The following is an 18,646-nucleotide window of genomic DNA, read 5'->3' on the forward strand; positions in this document are numbered from 1 at the left end:
ATGAAAACACCTAGACTTTCCTTATTCCTCAAGGAGAGTAGAATTACTTGGACACCACTCCAAGTTTCCTTCATCTGAACCGATTCACACCATCTAGCCACCACCAGTATCAGATAATACAACAACATGACTTACATCTCGCATGCCTATGTTGCATCCGAGCTATCAAGAGTTCAACTTCAAATTTTGAAGAGGCTAAATTATATTAAAAATTAGTAATGAACTAAAAAACAAAATTTATCATTGAGAAATAATCATGGTTCATTTTGGTAACTAACCATTCCAATTTATTTTAACCATAGTGCTTTTAATAATCATAGTGCTTCTAATAAGATTAGTGTAACAATTTATCAAAAAATGTTAACTTGATCCATTGCATCTCATAGGCTCTTCTTGGCCTCCTTAACTGATCATTATTACCATACATCTAAAGCAAACAATTTTGGTCTAATTAACTTCACAAATTTACATATTTCCCCATAAGACTATTGGGTGTGGGGCGGTTAAAGCTCGTTTTTGTCTACGTGGAACGCCCATAATGGTGTTATAACGCGCGAACACCGCCCCATAGGCTCTACGCCATTAAGGTCCGTTGGGTTGCCTCCCATTGCCATGGTAACGATTCGTAATGCCGATTTTCGAAGGAAATGAACGTTGGGAACGATCAAAAAGTAATTAAAAAAAATTATATTTTATCTATTCACTTTACATATAAATACACATATATACCCACTTTTTTTTAACTACACCATTCTTAATCTTTTTCTCATTTTATTTATAAAAATCAATCACATTTTCTTTCAACCAAACTATGGAGCAAAACTCGAACACCCTTCCTCCAAACACAAACACATCCGCTCTGATGAAGTTCGCATAATACGAAAGCTATATAAACTTCCTCAACTCTCAAAACTGTCCACAAATACCATTTTCAAGAAACTATTTCAATCTCACCTGACCCCCAATACAATTTCCAAAATCGTCCTACATGCAACAAAACCCAAGCCTTCAACAAAATCTTTTCAATATGTTTGCTTCCATGCCACAAACAACCACAGAGTCACCACCTACACAACCAACGCAAGATACGGTTCCCGAAACACAAGCGTAGTCAGAAAGCTAAAGGGAAAGGGAAAAAGAAAGGGAAAGCGATCGTGGAAAGTGAAGAAGGAGTTGCACTATGGTGGAAACCAGAGGAGGAGTATGCGTTGGCAGTGGCGTGGTGCGAGACTTCCAAAAATCCAGTTGTAGGAAATGATATGAGGAGAATTGGTTTTTGGGAAGCCGTGCTCGGAAAATTTCATGCGATTTTGAAGAAATAGCAATATTGCAATATGGATATGTTGTGTAGCAAGTGGACTCCAATCATTCATTGGTGCATCAAGTTTAATGTGATTTTCATGAGACTTTCTTCACAGAAGCAAAGTGATGCGAATGATTTCGATTTGTTCAAAGCTGGGAGTGAACAATACCACTTCGAAATGGGGCACGCTTTCGAGTATGTAGTTGTGGTCCCTTTATGGCTTGATCTATGGATTTTGGATAGCTCCATAAGCTTAGAGTCATGTTTACTTCAGATATGATCTTTTGGGGTGAGCTTTGAGTGCTTGCATGCTCTCTTTTTCTCCATGCATGAAGAAAGATGCATTCTTTGACATTTCTTGATTTGGGGTTTTAGATATTGGTTGTTTGGAGCCTTAGAATGCATAAAGTTGGAAACTTTATCCATTAAGACACTTGTGTGGTCTAGATATGAGAGTTAGAGGCATGAACTTAATGTGTTAAGTCGTTTTTAAGGATATAAGTTTGGCCACGGCGCAACGCGCCTTCTTGGCCGCGACGCGGTTGTTTTTGGAAGTCTGATATGCGTCTTTTTTCAGCCAAGCAGCCCGACTGTTTTGTCTTTTTGTGACCACAACGTGGTCAAGAGGTTCGGCCGCGGCTCGGTGACCAATGTTGGTTGACTGTTGACTTTGACTGTTGATTGTTGACTTTTTGACCATTTTTACTCTTGGTCAAACTTGAGTAGAATTGAGTATTTGGCTAAGAAGTAGTCTCAAATGACATTAGGTAGCTTGGGTAGTTATTTTTTCCGAAGTTGTTGTTGGGCTTCTTTTGATTAGCTTAGGTGAGTCTTCTCACTATACTATGTAGGATGATAGGTTGTCTTTGTGACACTTGCATATATGTTACATATGTTAAGGGAGACTCGTTGGTCGAGCCCTGTTATGCATGTTGGGCGAGACCTGTTTATATGTTTATTGGGTGACGCCTGTTTATATGTTTATTGGGTGAGATCCTGGGCAATGCTCGTTTATATGTTATTGGACGAGGCCCATTATGTATGTTGGGCGAGGCCCGTATTGATATATGGTATCTTGGGAAACTCACTGAGCTTTATGATTATAGTTTTAAATTTAAATTGTTACAGGTTTTCTGGTAACAAAGGAATGACGCGGCTTGATTGCATCTTATCCATTGGAGATTTCCGTACTTAATAACTCTTGTGCCTATAGTCTGATCAATATTTTGAATCAAATGGTTTTATTTAGATCTGTGAAGTTGTAATGGGAACAAGTGTTTTTAATATTAAATAAAAAAAATGATTTGAAATTTAGGACGTTTTAATCGAGGGTTCCCAACATTGTCACCAAAGCATGTTGAATATTGAATCTTTTGTTTTGAATTGCATTGTACTCTCACAAAGGCATCCATTCTCTTGTGTGGTAACACACCAAGCATATAGAAATGAAAATTCATTTTATATGTGAAAAAGTTGTCAATGGAGAGCTATGGGTTCTACATGTTCCCTCCCAGTATCAACTTGTTGACATCTTTACAAATAGTCTATCTAGAGTTTTGTTTGACGAGTTTTGTGACAATATCCGGTTTCAACCACCAGAGACTATTAGTGATATATCTTATCAATATATTATTTGTATTTATTATGTTTATCATGTAATCGTATTTACCCTTTACTTTTCATATAGACAAATATCCTCCTTGTATAAATAAGACCATATGTGATTAATGAAAGCATTGTTTAGAATTCATTAAATAATACAAAAGTATCTTGAAAACATAAACATGAAATCAACATACTTTTAATCTTTATCACCGTTAAGTTGGCCTGGCGACGATCACTAACACAAATTCGAATCTACAATTTTCAACCTTGAGCTTACATGTTGTTAAGGAAAACATAGTTTCAATTGATAATAATAATAATAATAATAATAATAATAATAATAATAATAATAATAATAAAACATATTTAAAATGCTTGAGACATGGTTAACAAAAAGTTAATCTTCACCAAAGGAATGCTCTGATGATTTTGAAATTATGTTTTATAAAACTAGTATTGCCGAAAGTACATTCTTTTTTACTTGTACTTTGCTTAAATATATTATTAAAACCTAACAATATTAAGGCAAATGACATCAATGATATCCACCATTTGGATGTGGTGTTGTTTTTAATCATGTGTAAGTATATGATGAAAAGTCACATTGCATTGCTTTTCCCAACATTACATGTTACTCATTTTGTCCTTGTTACCTAAAACATGATATGAATCGCATGGCCTACCACACAAGATTTTAAAACAACTCGTCTTAAGAGATGGGCTCAGTCAATGGGCTTTTTTCATGCACACATTATTTCTCAGGCATACCTTGTACTTGTGTCTCCCAATCTAAAATTTCACTTTCACTTTTGTTGGTAGAATGAACCGCATAACGATTAACGAGTTAAAATTGCCATTTTAATATTAGTTTATAAACAATAATTTATTCGATATGATGACAAAAATCATATTATTTTTATAATAATACAGTATTCAATCTAAATTTTTGGAAACTTTCCTTTTGAACAAATAATGATGAAATATAATCCATCTCTAAATATTATTAAAAGAGAACTTTAAATTCTAAAATGAAGAAACAAGGACCCTTGATTATATTTCACTCTTTAGATCTCCACCTTTGGATTATTTTGATGACATCATCCTAGACCAAAATACGTTTTGCTGACATATAGACCAAAATACGCACGGTAACTTCCTTCTTACTTTTCATTCCTAATCCTAATTTCATTCTAATCAAGAGCGTATATCGACATGAAGTCATTTTCTTCTTCTTTTTCATTTTCTTCTTCTTTTTCTCTTTCTCTCTCTAATCCATCAATGGATGTAGCTGTGATCGATTGGAAGGATTTGAAGTTCGAAAAGGACATACTTTATGAAGACATTAACGCTCCTCAATGGATTGATTTCTCCAGTCATGATCCTCCTGTTGATGATGAAGCTCGGGGCATTCACAAAGCGCCGTTGAATTTTAGGGTTTTGTTTCTAGGGTTCCTTTCTTCTTTCTTTTCTTTTCTGTGTTTCTTGATGTATTGATTGATGTCGATGGCAACACACAATCGGAAAGCTTCTGGAACGACGTCGTCACTTGCAAAGCGACATACATCATGTTGTAATCTTAATGTGTTTCACTTCCAGTTCAAGAAGGATTATTTGGGTAACCCTTTTTATTCCATTATTGCTTTTTTGATCGTTAAATTTGGATGCAGGCCCGAGAAGCTGCAATTGTAGCTGCACATGGAAAAATGGTAGATTTCCAAAGAAGAAAGAGTAATTCTTATATCTTTTATCACTACCCTTATGGGCATTGTCTACCAAAAAAGCTTCATAGTTAGCTTCATAAGGTCCATTAGCGTACTCTTCCAAGGTCTCTGGCTCATTGTCATGGGTTTCATGCTTTGGACTAGAAGCTTGATTCCGAAATTAATAGAGAAGCAAACCAAAGGGAATAAGCAGCGATCTTTAATTTCCAAAAACCAGGAATATAACAAGAAAATGCAATAGAATATAAAAGAATTCTATTAAAATTTTGATGAAAATGCCCCTGTATGAGCGTCCGGAACAGCGACATGAAGCGGATAAGCTCAATGAAAAGAATACCATCCACAATGTGACCAAAATACCCCTTGGACAAATACGCATAATTAAAATGACAGGCTCCAGCATTCCTTATCTTCTTTAAATCAATATCACTCATATCAAAATACTTGTGATTAGTCTGGTGTCTTCTGGTTATTCCGCTGAAATTTCAATTTTTATAAAATGATGAATATACCCTTTAAGCCATTTCTTGAATAACCCTCTTTTGTTAATGTGTGGTTGATAAATATTACTTTCAAAGGTCAAACTTTCACAGTTTGTGAATTTAGTATTTTTTTTATCATTGCTAGATAGTTTTTTACTAATTATTATTTTTACACCATGTATTCCAGGCATGTAAAAAACTCAACCAAACTGAGCTCTCTTATTGTGAGATTTATGCCTCTTGTGAGCCCTGTCCTATGTGCTTTGGTGCCATTCATCTTTCAAGAATCAAGGTGCATTTTCCTCTCTAATCCAAATGACATCTTTACCCTTTTGTCTAAAAATGAGAGTAAAGTTACAACACTACAACCTTTTACGTTCTGCTTTAACAAAGAGTGTAAATGACCATTTTACCCCTAAAATCCAAAAACATATCCGTTATTTAGTTTATTTATGTGAATGCAGAGGTTGGTTTATGGGGCAAAAGCATAAGCAGCAATTGCAATTGGGTTTGATGATTTCATTGTAGATGCATTAAGAGGCACTGGATTTTATCAAAAGGCTCATATGGAGATTAAAAAGGCAGATGGAAATGGAGCAGTTATTGCTGAACAAGTATTTGAAAACACCAAAACCAAATTCTCCATGTATTGATTTCATTTCATACATTTTAACATTTCACATTTTCAACATTATTATTATTTCTCCATTTTTCTCAACAATTAATTACAGAATCTCAAGTTTTCTTTCATTAGACACTTCTTTCTAAAAGTCAAGCTGTTGTTCAAAAGAATCCATTTCTTTCTAAAAGTCAATCTGTTGTTCTTTCTTTATAATTTTTTTTTCAATTGACTAACAGTAAATGAAAGAATAGTTGATTAATTACAATATGTATTTATACTAATTATAATGCAATTAAATCCTTGTGGTATTCATATTTGGATTTCCATGTGAAAAAAATTGCACTTAACATTCATACCTAATGTAAATTGGAACCATTCCTTCAATTTTCAGTAGAGTTTTCCTATGTTCTTACATCATTGACACCATCTCTCTCTGTGTGTGTGTGGCTATTTCTGTATGACCAAGGGGCAAAATGGTCATTTTTTAATCAAAGTATGTTGGGTTGGGTAAATGATATTAATTCCATGTAGTATCATATTTTATATTAAATGAAAATAATTTAATGTTCTTTTTGGTCAGATGATTTTGGATTCAATCATATTCTGGGGGTTTATATTGGCCAACATGTGGTCCATTGTTGGGTTGGTGATGGAAAAGCAAGAAGGTAATAAAACTGTTTACAATATGAAGCATTAAGCACTCAGAATTGATCCTGGACCGGGGACGAACCGAACCGCATACCGTTAGTAGGTCTGATGATGGTTCTTCAATATAATGAATTTCGGTCCTTCGGTTTTCGATTTGATTCCAAGGAAAATCGGAAAACCTGCATGTAAGAACGTTTGTATTCCATGATAGAATTATTGATTTCCATACCTTAATTATACGTGATATATAGGTTAATTAACTTAAATTGGAATGATATATGTTTCTTTTATATTTGCTATATTACTATTGTCTCACTTTGACATGTAAATTAACTTAAAGTTGAAAATAAGAAAGATAATTTTATAAAAGGCAATATATATTCGAATTTTTAATCCATGACTTCTTTGACTATTTTTGTTTATAATGAGCTTCTTGGAAACTCAAAAAACAGTGTAGAATTATCCTTTGTAAATTTCTTAAAATCAATATTTTTATTATTTTATCTCATCATGATTTCGGTTTAATTGTAGGTCGTTGTATTCTACAAGTAGGACTAGCAGGCAACATCATTAAAAAAGAAGCATGACAAAAGTCCAAACGTTGCTCCAGACAACTTCAAAGCAATTGTTGTAATCCCAAAGACTTTTCCATTTATTTTATCTCAGGTAGTAAAAGTCTCTTCTTTTACTCTGTTTTTATAATCACACTAGGGAACACTTGCAAATGGGTCAAAATTCATACAAATATAAGAGGAAATGAGCCTTATAGTTGGTGGTTCCAACTTTGAGATGAAATCTTATTTATAGTTCTCAATAGGGATTCAAATGGTAATACAAATCTGTATGAACTCATGTTATACTTGGTGACTTTGCAAGTAATTACTTAAGCAATATGCTTTCATTTCCACTCTTTTTACCAGATGTGCAAGCAATATGATTATTTAAGGATTACGCATTTACACCGTTGTACTATGACTAAATTGTTGTACATATTAGGTATATGGGTCGATATTACTAATTGTTCTGTGGTATTTGAAAAGATGTTATAATTTGTTTTAAGATGTTACTTTTTGTTTTGGATCAGGTATGCACATGTTTGGTTCGTTGATTTCCGACAGAATCCAATGGAATTGGAATGATGGATTCCATTCCATGGTTGGTTTTGGTTGCCAAATCGATGGAATTCAGTTCTGTCACCACTACGATTTTCATACAGGATGTATTTCAACATTTCTAAGGGTAGGTGGAATTTCAGGCGTTTTTGGTTGCCAAATAGATGTAATTCAATTTAAGCCTACATTTCAATTCAATTTCATTTAATTTCATGTCGACTAAAATACCCTCATTATACATATATTTCAATATAAAAATGTTTTACATTTCAAGAGTAGTAAGTCAAATGTAATGATTAAAGATGGTGAATGTGTATTTTCTTGTGTTGTGTAGAGGATGTAAAAGATCGCAAATGGAAGAAAGTGATGACTATTAAAGATGGTGTTGATATATTTGTAGAGTTTGTGGCAGTGAGATTTGCTTCTTTCTTTTTTTACTTTTAGGAATCATGAGGTACTAGATTTCATGACACAGTCATCCGATGATATATTGTATCAAATGAACAAATGTTCTTTCCTTGAATAGTCTTAATTACGGTTAATGACAATTTTACCATTTTCTTTTATACTAATTGTACTTTCATTTTTTCCTTATTATGGCATCATATGTTATTATACCACTTTCTTCTTTAGTTATATCTCTGTGATGAATCCCACTTAGCATGACCCGAAATACTTTGAAAATTCATTGTAATAAACTTATTATTGATGTGAATGGTTCATGTTGCTATTGTTTTGCAAAAAAATACATTGACTTTTACTGTTTCTTGCTATAAAACAAAATAAGTTTATTTTTATTTTTATTTTTATTTTTTTTTAATTTTGGAATATAATCTTAAAATAACAATTGTACTTTGAATAAATTACATTGTTTTACCCAATTCTAACATTGTACTTTAAAAGTATGATGCTATTAGAAGGAAAATGGAATTTGTTTAGCAATTTAACTCTAAGTTGTTGAAAATGTTGAAAATGATTATTTTAACCGTATTCCAAATATGATAAAAAGTTAAAACATGATTGTCGATATCTATTTTTTCTTTTAAATAATGTCATTTTCATCCCTTTTATTAAACATGGTGTGCTTATGATAATGTTTTAATGTGTATGTTACTGTGGTTGAGGGTTTTTTTTTTTTGGGGGGGGGGAGGAGGGGGGTTGGGGTGATCTTATTGCTACTTTTGAATTAATATGCATGTTAATAGCAACTTACTTTCTTTCTTTCTTTTTGAATTTAGGAAGGTTATAATTAGTAACTTGACCATTCGTGTAGTGATTTTTGAGATGGACACTAACTTCGTTTTTTCCATTTTCAAAATTATTGATGTACATTCTTAACTGTTTAGGTTATTTTACTTTGTCAATTGTATACCTTCTTAACTGTTTATGTTATTTTTCTGGTGTCGCAAATCAACACTAATATTTAGTGCTTTTGCATCTTGAGTGAGGATGCAAAGGAGGTTCGATAGATGGATGGGGGGTTAAACAAATGAAAGAGTAAAAAACTTGTATTAAAACAACACCGAATAAAACCAATATAAATCTTGGGTGCTCCTTACTACAAGTGATATGTGTTCCCCCGCGTTTAACGCGGATTATAATCTAGTTTATAAGTAAAGTAATGGAAATTATCACATCTGTAATTTTTTTTTTGGTACGAAATTTCACCTTGAACTTATTATACAGGAACTCAAAGTTGGCTTTCCTTTTAGAAAACTGTGTGTTATACAAAACTAGTTGGAAGTAGTTTCAAGGTGGAAAGTGAAAGTTGATAGTTGTAACCTCAAAATGTTTTTTAACCACCGTAATACATTAAAGTAAAATTACAAAAATCATGCTATTACATTAATGATCAAATTTTTTTTTGTGTATAATGATATGTGAAGTTTTGTTTGTTGAAAATGCAATATCTAATATTTTCGGTTTAATTTGTTCAATATCATTCTCTTTTAGCAAGTTTTTTCCTATCTTGTACCACACTTACCATTTTCACTTTCATTTATTATGAGTGATACTGTAAATTTCACTATGAGTAGAGAGATGTGATCATCACACCTTAGGAAAAAAAAATCATGATTTCAAGAATAATATGGCATATAATGGAGCGTTTGTGATATTTTCCTATTGTTCTTCATGATCAAAGACCAACCACGTGAAATGAATGTTTTGTTGCCTTTGCAAGTTTGCATCATCTCAAAAAAGTATGTGTTTCATTTTCAACACATTCATCTCTCATTTGACTATAAGAATAATTGGTACTTGTCATATTCGATGGGATTGATACAAAACTAATGCATGTTCCTAATCGAATTGATTAAATGACTTATGTCTTTGTAGGTAACATGCATAAGGTGTTATGTTTATATTAATTTGATTGGATGTCTTATTCGATAATTTATAATAGGTCGACTTTCCATTTAAGCTATCATGTTTTCGGATAATATCACTTGATGTCATTACACCTCTTTCAAACAAATCATATGATTCAATCTACTTAGTGCCTCCACTATGAGATTTGATTTCAATTTCCATTTAAGCTATCATGCAATTTTCTGTAACACCCCTTTGTTTTATTTGTATATTTTATTTTAATCCCCATCAGTTTTCAGTTTCTTGAGCAAAATTAATTTTAAAAAATTACATCATTGAAAAAGAGTTCATTGTTACGTTTAGAATGAGACAAATATCGAATACGATTTGACAAAAAAGATATTATAAATTTTGTATTCTGCTTTATAAAACCAATTAACAATGAATATTAACAGCATATAACAAAAAAATAAAAGTACTTGTTTTTGTATTACGTTTAATATAAAAGTTAGATGTTAGATCATCTCAACCAGTCAACCTCGACTTTATTTATAAAATAACTTTATTTTTTATGTAAAAAGTTAGAGTTACAATTTAACATACTTTTTTACATATAAAATATAAATATTATTACTCAAAATTTGAAATAATACTATTCGCTACATAATAAAGAAAGTTTATATTTTATTTGTCATATTTGGTCCTTTGGATTTGAGTTTATATGTATTTTATTTTATTTGTTTTTTTGAACGTCAAATCTAATCTACTTCTTAATAACACATATGTTCACGACGAGATTTGAACACTCAACCTCAATAAGGATGACAACATCGGATACCGTTGTGTTAGAAGCTCTTTGTTATTTGAATTTATATATTTAGAGATTGTTTGATTATGTTTTTATAATTAAATAAGATAATTGTTTAAATTTATTAATAACATTATATTTTCTAATAAATCATGACATCATATTTTTATATAACTTTAAATTGACATACACCAACTTAATTTGAATTAGTTTTATAAGAATTATGTGTTTGGTTATATTTTTTTTATAATATAATCTTTATAGTTAATAAAACATAAATATTTTGGACAAAATTAAAAAAAAAATAGTAATTTAAAGGGGTTTTTGTGAAAATTTTAGAAAAATAGAGAAATAATACATTTGGAATATTATTTTGGTTTAAATGATAGAGTTATAAAATAAAAGTGAATCGTAACTTTATATTTTCTAATAAATCATAACATGACATCATATTTTTATATAACTTTAAATTGACATACACACACTAGATTTGAACTAGTTTTATAAGAATTATTTATTTGGTTTTATTTATTTTAGAAAAATAATCTTTATAGTTGATAAAACATAAATATTTTAGACAAAATTATAAAAAAATAGTAATTTATATTTTTAATGAAGAAGAAAGTTTTACATAGATTTAGCGGGTAATATTTCAAATTGAAAAAAATTGAAGAAAAATGGAAAAGTAATATATTTGGAGTATTATTTTGGTTATAGAGTTGAAAAATAAAAGTGGATTGTAAATTAATCACGATTAATACTATTTTTAAATGTAAACTAGTATTTAAGTTATTATGTGTATTGCGACGGAAAATTTATGTAGTAATAAAAACAAAAGTAATAAAAAAATTATGTAAGCGATTAAAAACGTAACTTTAAATACAGAGTGGAGTTTATTAATAGAGTACAGTGGATAATGCATAACAATGTTATATCTCCTCGATTTATGGATATCGTCTTCAAAAAAATTGTCTTTACAATACAAAAAGGTTTAGCGGCGCACCTTGTTGCCTGTTTGTCTTCTCACTCGTTGTATTATGATCAATAAAATGACATATAAAATTGAAAAAAAAAGACCAAAATTACAACTTATAAAATACTGATAATTTAATTTTAAAATTATGAAATATGAAAACTATTAAATCTATTTTTTTAGAGAAAAATTATAAATGTAAAAATCTATATGAAAATCGTTATTTCCAAATAATTGTTTATTTTGAATCTTAATATAGATTTAGTTATTTTGGGACCGGAAATAATAATAAGAAATGAATAATCATTTTCTCTCACTGACTATTTTTCCTAATTAATATGCATATAATATGGTTGAAAATGTCCATAAAAATATAAATAAATATGTGAGACTTATTCAGGGCCGGTTCATTGATTTTGAAAGCCCTGTACGAAAAATAAAAAAGGACCCTAAAATTTCTTATTAAATACAGATAGCGATATAAAACAACGTCGTTTTTTTAAATAAATAAATCATATTCGATCAAATTTCGCAAATTCTATAATTGTTTGTTCCAATTCTTTTGATTCTTCACTTTATTTTATGATATTAAATCAAATCCCAGTTTGTATTTAAGAAATTATATGGTAATCACTTAAACAGACCAAACGATATGCTTTAGTAAAATCTATTAAAAAAATAATCAAAGGAACATGTAATAAAAATTTACAAAGCTATTGGACATGGATTATAATTTAATGAAACATTTGTTTTTTTTTTTTTGAACCGGCAAACGAGAAATATATATATATATATATATATATATATATATATATATATATATATATATATATATATATAAGGAAAAAGCGAAGCACACCTAGCAAGGAGCTAGGAGTAAAAGTACAAAATAAGAGCACAAAAACTAAATGAAAGTTACAATGATTTGAACGGGAGGATATTCCAATCCGTCCAGTTTAGGCCTCTTTTACCACCTCTATGTTTAACCCAAAGAAATGTCGTTGATTTGACAATGTCCGCTACTTTCGTAGCACATAACCGTTTATTAGCAAATATTCGTTCGTTTCTTGCTTTCCAGATACTCCATAAGGTCGCGTAATAAATGCTCAGCAGTGAATGAAATGAGTAAATAGTTTTTTTTTTCAAATAATTTCAATGATTTAATAAAGTAATATATAAATGAGAGAGGGAATCTTGCAATATTATTTTGCAGCGTATGCAATGAACTTTTCAAAAGAAAAAAACGAGCATTTAATGAAAGCATACAAAGTAATTAAAGCATACAAATGGCTTCTAGCCTAGCGGTACCGGGTGTTGTCCTCCCTCCTAGAGGTTGAGGGTTCAAGTCTTATTGGAGACATAGGTGGTATTACATGTAATATAGGAGTAGTGTAGATTTAGCGTTCTAAAAAAAAATTAAAATTTAATGGAAGCACACGAAGTAATGCCAAATATTAAAAAAGATATATGCCTTCGAAAAGAGACCAGAAAAAGACTCGAACCTTGGTTGTGATGTCTAAAGAAAAATAACGACAGGCGTCTTGTCAGACGAAATACATGAAATATGTAACTAGATATGAACCAAATATTATATATACAAATATTAAATAATAATTTGGCAAGATTTTGGGCCCTATTTTTTTCGGGGCCTGTGCGGTTGCACACCTTGAACTTCCCTAGGGCCGGCCCTAGACTTATTTAAAAGCTTTTAAATGTTTTATATATAGTTACACCGTTTTATGATTTATAAAAAATAAAAAATGATATATTGCTATTGATACGAAATGGAACCTCTAATTTCTAAACGAGGTAAGTGGGCAACCGTTTTATATGTGATCAACCAAAATTTGGATAACACAATCCGAACTCTATTACAACCTGCAATACTTTTTACACATAAATTACGTATTTTTCAACGGTTATAACTCTTTTGATTTTAATCTGATTTTGGTATTTTATTAATTTAATGAGCTAAAAACAAAATATACTTGAAATTCTGATTAGTCAGTAAATTTTAACAAATGTCCTTTGAGAAAGATGGGGCCACTTCCATCCATTTATGCTTCCTTCATATATCATTTTCAGCTCCTCTTTTTATACACACAGAGAGAGAGAGAGAGAGAGATCCCAATAACGACCGTTATACAATAATTCATTAATGTTATTAATTTAAAATCCAACACTAATTAAACTACCAATAAAAAAAGAAAAATATTGTGAACATGCTGATTTTATAAATTATAAAAAAAAGAGCGGGAACATTAAACTAAACCCACTTATTTTAAAAAACCAATTTCCTTCGAGGCGCCAAGACGGAACTTTTCGCGGCAAAGTCAGCGAGATCTCGGATTGTTTCGCTCACCAAATCCTTGAATACCAATCGTTCGATGTACAGAACGGTTTCCGACATCTCCACCGGATGATCTTCCCAGCCATTGTTTCCAGCGAGATCTCTTTTCAGTACACCACAAATCGGATCCAACAAGTTGTCGTTAGTAAATCGCTCACGGATTTTTTGAAATTCGGAGCAAATCTGGTGTAGAGAGTTGATGGATTCAGAAACGGCTTTCCACGGCGGCAATTGGCTGTTCCGGTCGTGGATTTCGGCAACGACGTCGAAGACGAGCTCCCGTTGGAGTTTGGAAGCTTTTGATGTGTCGTTTCCGTTGAAGTATTGTTGCTTCTCTAAAAAGAAGAAGACGCTGGAGTCATCCGGGAGGTATTTTGATGCTCGGAGTATTTCCGAGATGTAAGCGAAATCAGAATCGTCGGAGATGAAGTCTTCGTCTTTGGTTGATGTCGCCGGAGAGATTATAGAGCTCCAGATATCGTCTTCCAGATCAACAACGGTAAGATCTGTTGAGTAAAATCAGTTAATTGAGAAAAACAAGGAAAACGAAAGCGAAATCGAAATCGGTGTTATCGATGTTGAAGAAGAAAAGTACCATTACTGAATTAAATAAAACCGATAGCAGTCTCTATCAAAAATTTAAACACTGACTTTATAACAGTTAATATGACGGACGCTCATTCAATGGACATTTGACTTGACGACGCCGTCGTCGTCAGAATGCCGACGAGAGCCACCTGTGGTGAGGCAGCTCTGGTCACGTGACAGCAACCAACGTCCAACGGCACATGTTAACTTTTCTATATGTTAGCATGCTAAGATAGGCCTATATGATGTCGTCATTGTTTACAAAAAGAAACGAATAAAAGAAGCGGACAACTAATCAGAGTGCGCCACGTTTACAGGTTGAGAGTTGTTGGGACACGAGTCCACATGGAAACGTCATGTGAACGCAATGAAGATTTGTTTTCTGAATTCTGAGCATTTGTTTGCGTACCTTTGAAATCAATGCTGCGTTTCATAACTGGTGAAGGAGATGACGACTCATCCTTATCGAATGCAGGATCAAGAACAGAGACTGGACTTGGTAAAACTGAACCGGAACTCGGTTGTGACTCGGAGGAGACGATGTTCATCTCTGCAATGCTGTGCAGCAACCTGTCACATCTCTCTAACAGACTCTTTCCTTCCCTGTATTCCTCCATTTTTGATCTCTGTAAAATCGGTAAACAGACTAAATCGTTAATAATAATGCAAATAGGAAATAATTAACCGAATGAAATATCTCATATCTGTATACCTCTGGATCGGATTGAGAAGTTGTACTACCGGTGCTTTCAGAAATCGATGAGGATTCATCCTCCATAACAAAGCTTCTGCCAATCTTCTCCTTAGAATAACCGATGCCGGCTGCTTTCCTGCTTCTCGGAGATCGATTTGTGACGGACTGATAATCGGATCCGTTTCTTTTAGGTGTAAGCTTAGGAGAATTAATCGGCGAACTTCTTCGTGATTCAGAGGATTCATGGAAACTCCTTTGCGTTTCTACGCTCAATGGCTTTCTCTTGACAATTGTATTACTATTCTTCGAGTTACTAAGAGCGCTAGAATTTCTAGCTCTGACCGGACTTCTTCCGCTCCGATCGAGTACTCCACGTTCCTTTCTTGGACTGACTGACGGTAAACTCTCTCCGGCGTATCGATTCATACCTCCTGAGTCGTTTCTGAATCTCCGACCTGATGCAGGGGAGCGCCACGGTTTCATGAGCACTATTTGTGAATCGTCGGAAGAAAAACTCGGATCGTATACGAAGTTCTTCTGGCTGTCTCTGTTTGGAGGTCTTTTAGAATGCAAAAGGCCTTTGAGTTGCAACGCTTCGAGAATATGCTTCAGGGACTCCAGATCATTGGACTGCTCATCTAGTCCTCTTAACCTCAAGTTCTTGTCGGAAATACTATACATTGGCGCCGTCGTCTGTTTTGGCTCCGGGAAAAAATCCGCCGAATCAAAGAAGCTTCTCCGCTGTTGAGGGGATCTCCATTGAGATGTTCTTGGAGATTCAGTTTTTTGATTTCTTGATGAATATTTCATTGACTCCATAACTCTGCCATTCTGAGCGTTTCTGCTGCTCACGTTGCACACATTATCTCCAACACTGGTATTGTGCGTCAGATTTGTATCCGCTGCTTGTTTGTTTGCTAGATTTGACTGGTTGGTTTGGGAATTGTTGCAGTCAATAAATCTGGAATGAAACAGATCTCTGGGAACCCTGGATTCAGATGCCGATCGCCGGAGCTCCGGTTTCTTGACGGTTTCCGGACTCGATGGTGGATCGGAAGATGGCAACTGGTCGAGTCCCATGAGTCTCGCGATGACGCTGGGCGACCGGCGTTGCTTGTCGTAAGCTTCATCAATGGCGTTGTTACCATTGTCCATGCGTATCTCCATTGGACAAAGACTCCCTTTCGAGTCTACCATTGCTCTGCTATCAAGCGACAGCCTCGGCATTTCTTTGCAGAATTTCCATGAAGTTTTTATCGATCCCTCCTTCAGGTCAAACATGGGAAGGGGTAATGGTGATCTCGGCGGCGTTGCTGTTTCGTAGACATTGGAATTCGCCTTCGGAGATGGTTTGAAGCGGTCTGGGCTTTCAGGTACACCCACCACCGCCTCCGCCTGCGCTGGCTCTGGCTTCTTCATTTCTCTTATCGCCGTTGACTGAACGGACTTAACCGGCTCCGGTGACGCCATGACTCCCTGCAAAACATTTCAGTTATTTTAATGTCATTTCTTATTTTACTGTAGGAAATCTATGCATACAGCGAGGGGAAGAAGAAGAGGAAGAGCTTACGGTGGAGGGAGGGAGGCGTTTGGTGGTGGAGTAGATACGTTTACCGGCCAAAATCTGTTGGCGATCGAAGATGTGAAGGAAACCAGACATGCATCCAATCTGCTTCTCTATCTGTTTTTCAAGATTCTGATCTTGTATTAGCCCCGTCATCATTTTCCGACGAGTTCCAACCCCGGTCAGGTACTATATTTCACTACCTCCGACACACACACACAATGGCAAGATCTCTCCAGTCTAATCTTAGCTTTGCTACTTTACAGTTTACATTGGCTTATAAAACTTCATCACCTCATTACTTTTTTCTCACTACTCTCTCTCTCTCTCTCTCTCTCTCTCTCTCTCTCACCTAGTGTTTCTGGACTTTATGCTTTATCTGTAACTCCCGCTTTCTGCTCATTTAAAGGGAGAACAAAGGAAGTGAGGTCAGTGACGGGAGACATCGATGTGGGGTAGCCTGCTACTCCGTTGGATTTGTTAATCACAAGTCTCCATGATCCGTTTTAGTTTCTCTTTCTCCCACTTATAATACCAATTTCATAATTGCTTAAAAACTCCCAAGTACTATAATATATTCTTTGATTATAAAGTATAAACATAAAATAATTTCTTGTAAAAGCAATTTTTTAATGTTAAATTTATTTTCATTCTTTTTAAGTTCAATACGTTTTTTTGTAATTACTGTACGATACTTTCAAATTTATGGTGTCTGTTATATGTCTTACAAATGTATTTTAACCTAACTGAGAGTTGTGTTTTATTGTATAATAATAATAATAATTTTGAAACAATTTATTTATTAAAATCTTATAATATAAATAGACAAAAATGCAAAAATGGTCAATATGGTATGCATTTTTTCTGAGTTTCCGTTTAAACCCCGACTTTTTTGGTTTGGTGGTTCTTTTGGTTATGTCATTATGTGGTTTAGTCACTGTGAAAACTGAATTACTGTAATACCCTTATGTATTTATTTTTTTATTTTTCTTTCATTCTTTATCTATTTAAATAATTAAAAATAATAAATCTCTCTCTCTCTCTCTCTCTCTCTCTCTCTCTCTCTCTCTCTCTCTCTCTCTCAAGAACTTCCCATCTGAATCCTTAACTGGAGAAACCCGCCACCATAAATTAACACCTTACACCATCACCACTCTTCCATCAACCCTATTGTTGAACACACACCAACTATCGAGTCCTACATATTGCCTTCTCCACTGTCACACACCCGACCCGGGTAAACGGCGGAAACGTCCGGGGGCGAATGACGTCGTATACAGTATCACAACAATTGCATAATAGAGATCAAAGCATTACAAATATTGTATTGATAATTTAATATTTACATTGTATTTGAATCATTGTCTGACTTCAAAAGCATACAACAAAAATATAAGACGTAACAATACTAAACTCCGTCTTCCCCAAAACATGTGTGGGTATCTGTCTACTGCTTTCCTAAGAATACAAGTGATTTTGAAAAAAGAGTGTCGACAATTAAGTTGGTGAGTTCATAAGTATTTTGTATGAGAAATAAGTGTCTTTGTTCCTTGAAAATGATAGTATGTTCTTCCAGAAAATCCAATATTTTCTTTTATGTGTAATGTAGTCTTAAATGTTCCAAGACTAAAATGTATAAGTATTGTTGTACTTTGTAGTAGTATAGTGTAGTTTTATATCTTTATAAAACTATTTGAATGCATGTTTCCAGAAATGCAAACTGTATTGTACTGGAAAATAATGTAATTTAATCGTATCTGTGTAAAACCCTTTGTATGTTTCCTGAGATGTAACCGTATTAACTAGGAAATAATGTAATATAGTTCTAAATAAATAAAACCATTTGAAGACGTGTATGTATTCGTA

The 18,646-nt window shown here is 33.2% G+C and overlaps 1 protein-coding gene across 1 annotated transcript; it reads right to left on the minus strand.

The window, feature by feature from the left end:
* Positions 1-13,709: 13,709 nt before the first annotated feature.
* On the minus strand, positions 13,710-17,272 carry TRM5 (zinc finger CCCH domain protein). The gene is made up of 4 exons (XM_079050487.1): positions 16,787-17,272; positions 15,235-16,692; positions 14,932-15,148; positions 13,710-14,440 (listed from the first exon to the last, which is right to left on the minus strand). The coding sequence occupies exons 1-4, from the start codon at positions 16,937-16,939 to the stop codon at positions 13,866-13,868; spliced, it is 2,403 nt and encodes an 800-aa protein (XP_078906613.1). The 5' UTR covers positions 16,940-17,272; the 3' UTR covers positions 13,710-13,865.
* Positions 17,273-18,646: the final 1,374 nt, after the last annotated feature.

Source organism: Lactuca virosa, chromosome 5, assembly GCF_052849685.1.
Source record: "Lactuca virosa cultivar CGN04683 chromosome 5, Lactuca_virosa_CGN04683_v6, whole genome shotgun sequence".
In the NCBI taxonomy this organism is placed as follows: domain Eukaryota; kingdom Viridiplantae; phylum Streptophyta; class Magnoliopsida; order Asterales; family Asteraceae; genus Lactuca; species Lactuca virosa.

Coding starts and splice junctions, on each gene's coding strand:
- TRM5 (XM_079050487.1), bottom strand. CDS start 16,939: ATGATGACGGGGCTAATACAAGATCAGAATCTTGAAAAACAGATAGAG. Junction 15,149..15,234: donor CTTCTCAATCCGATCCAGAG/GTATACAGATAT, acceptor CCGATTTTACAG/AGATCAAAAATGGAGGAATA. Junction 14,441..14,931: donor ACGCAGCATTGATTTCAAAG/GTACGCAAACAA, acceptor TTTACTCAACAG/ATCTTACCGTTGTTGATCTG.